The sequence below is a fragment of the Cyprinus carpio genome, chromosome A3, assembly GCF_018340385.1.
Source record: "Cyprinus carpio isolate SPL01 chromosome A3, ASM1834038v1, whole genome shotgun sequence".
In the NCBI taxonomy this organism is placed as follows: domain Eukaryota; kingdom Metazoa; phylum Chordata; class Actinopteri; order Cypriniformes; family Cyprinidae; genus Cyprinus; species Cyprinus carpio.
Window position 1 is genome coordinate 8,271,198 of NC_056574.1, and position 1,784 is coordinate 8,272,981.

The 1,784-nt window shown below is 41.3% G+C and overlaps 1 protein-coding gene across 1 annotated transcript in view; it reads right to left on the reverse strand.

Annotated features, from left to right (window-relative positions):
* Window positions 1-433, reverse strand: part of LOC109101405 (envoplakin-like) — a 10,300-nt gene extending 9,867 nt beyond the window's left edge. The window contains exon 1 of the mRNA XM_042732264.1: window positions 305-433. Within this exon, the coding sequence (XP_042588198.1) occupies window positions 305-433 (129 nt within the window). The remainder of the gene's footprint in view (window positions 1-304) is intronic.
* Between the last annotated feature and the right edge of the window lie 1,351 nt (window positions 434-1,784).

Here is a 1,784-nt window from a genome sequence, read left to right on the forward strand (position 1 = left end):
ACAAAATAGAGGCTGTGCTGTCACAAAGCAGCGCATGTCCCATTGGTTGGTGGAGACTATATCCTTAGCCTATGAGGCGCGCGGACTCGCTTCGGCCTTAGGAATTAGAGGTCATTCCACGAGAGCAGTGGTTTCATCGAAATCATTTCAGTGGATCTTCTATATATGACGTCTGTGCTGCGGCAGGATGGTCCTCTCCGAGCACTTTTGTCAAGTTTTACAGTCTGGATGGAAGGATGGCTCCTGGCTCCCGGGTTCTATCCGCTTGAGCAGATGCTTTCTTGAATCCCAACTATCAGGTCACCACGTCAGGCGTTATGGTATGCGGTTCCCATGCAGGCGTCACCGCATCGAAGTGACCTGCCAGAGGAACATCTCGGTTGCGTAATAACCACGGTTCCCTGAATAAGGGAACGGGCTTTCTGATCGCCATTCCGGTACAGCAGTAGCATTTCTTCCGGTTCTTGAAATCTGAGCTAAATGGCGCGCGGCACTCAGGTATACAATGCGTGCATCGTAGGCGATTACTTAGCGCTGTTAACTGTATAATTGGCGGGATGGTATAGGGCTTCAGACATTCGTCACACCGAAAGGTGTTCCCATACGGTGACGTCACCGCAGCATACATACGTAACCGAGATGTATTGTGTTTTCATTTACTCAAATGCCTAGCGAAAGTGTTTAAAGCCAGGTTTTTTTTTTTAACATAAAGCCCACAAAACACAAGATGTTTTAATGCCATATACAAGTAAATGGTCTTTCCCTTTGTTGTGTTTTTTTAAAGTGCTGCCATGCAAGAGATGTCTACAAATGTTTTAAACTTCAACTTTAAAGTACTTCTGTGTATTTTTGTATGAATGTCCTGCTGTTTCATATTTAATGCTAAGACATTGCAAAACCTGTTTTTTTTTCATAAGTATTTCCATTTTCTTTTGTTTTAATACTATTCTGGAGAAAGTGAGCATGTGTTTTTGTTGTTAACAGGCAAGGTTTATTTGAGAAGTGTCCTGAGACAGGTGAGGGAGCGAGTGGACAGGGAGGACATCAAACTCAGACAAATACATTCTTCATTAGCCAAGAGAAAACAGTGGGGAAAAATGAGTACATTACAGTTTTTCCAATATGTTTTTTAAATGTCATATTGTCAATGAAACAACCTAATTTCTGTAGTTTATTTTTGTGATGCAAGTTAAAAATGAAATGCATAAATTATATACATTATTCATTTTTTGTGTGTAATTTATAGTTTTGCATATTCACGTGTAAATAAAAGAAAAGTGCTTATGTACATTAATTTTTTTTAATGTAGCTTATTTTTTTCATAAAACATTCTTTTATATGTTTATTTGTTTGTCCTGTAAATACTTTTTTACACATTAAAACAAATTGTTCTATACATAATAGAAAGTACTTTTTACAACCATTTACAACATAGCTTAGGTTTAACATCAGAAAAACAGCATCAGTTTGAGCCCGGCCCTGCCTCCATGTGTTCTGGGGTCTTCAGGAGGTGAATCTCTTGGTGAATGGCCAGCACCTCCTCAGAGACTCGGAGGACAGTGTGGTGATAGTGGAACGAGGCATGTCAAACACTCTGGAGACCATCTGTACGATGTACCGCTGGCAGACAGAGGAGAAACACCAGGGTCTGGATCGTGGCACACCATCCATGCTGTTCACTTCCCAGTAGATCCAGCAGCACAGTCAGGGTCTCCCTGCTCAGAACAAACCATTAAACACCTGTCCAGCGCTGTCACATTCACCTTTATTCTGCAGTACAGGGA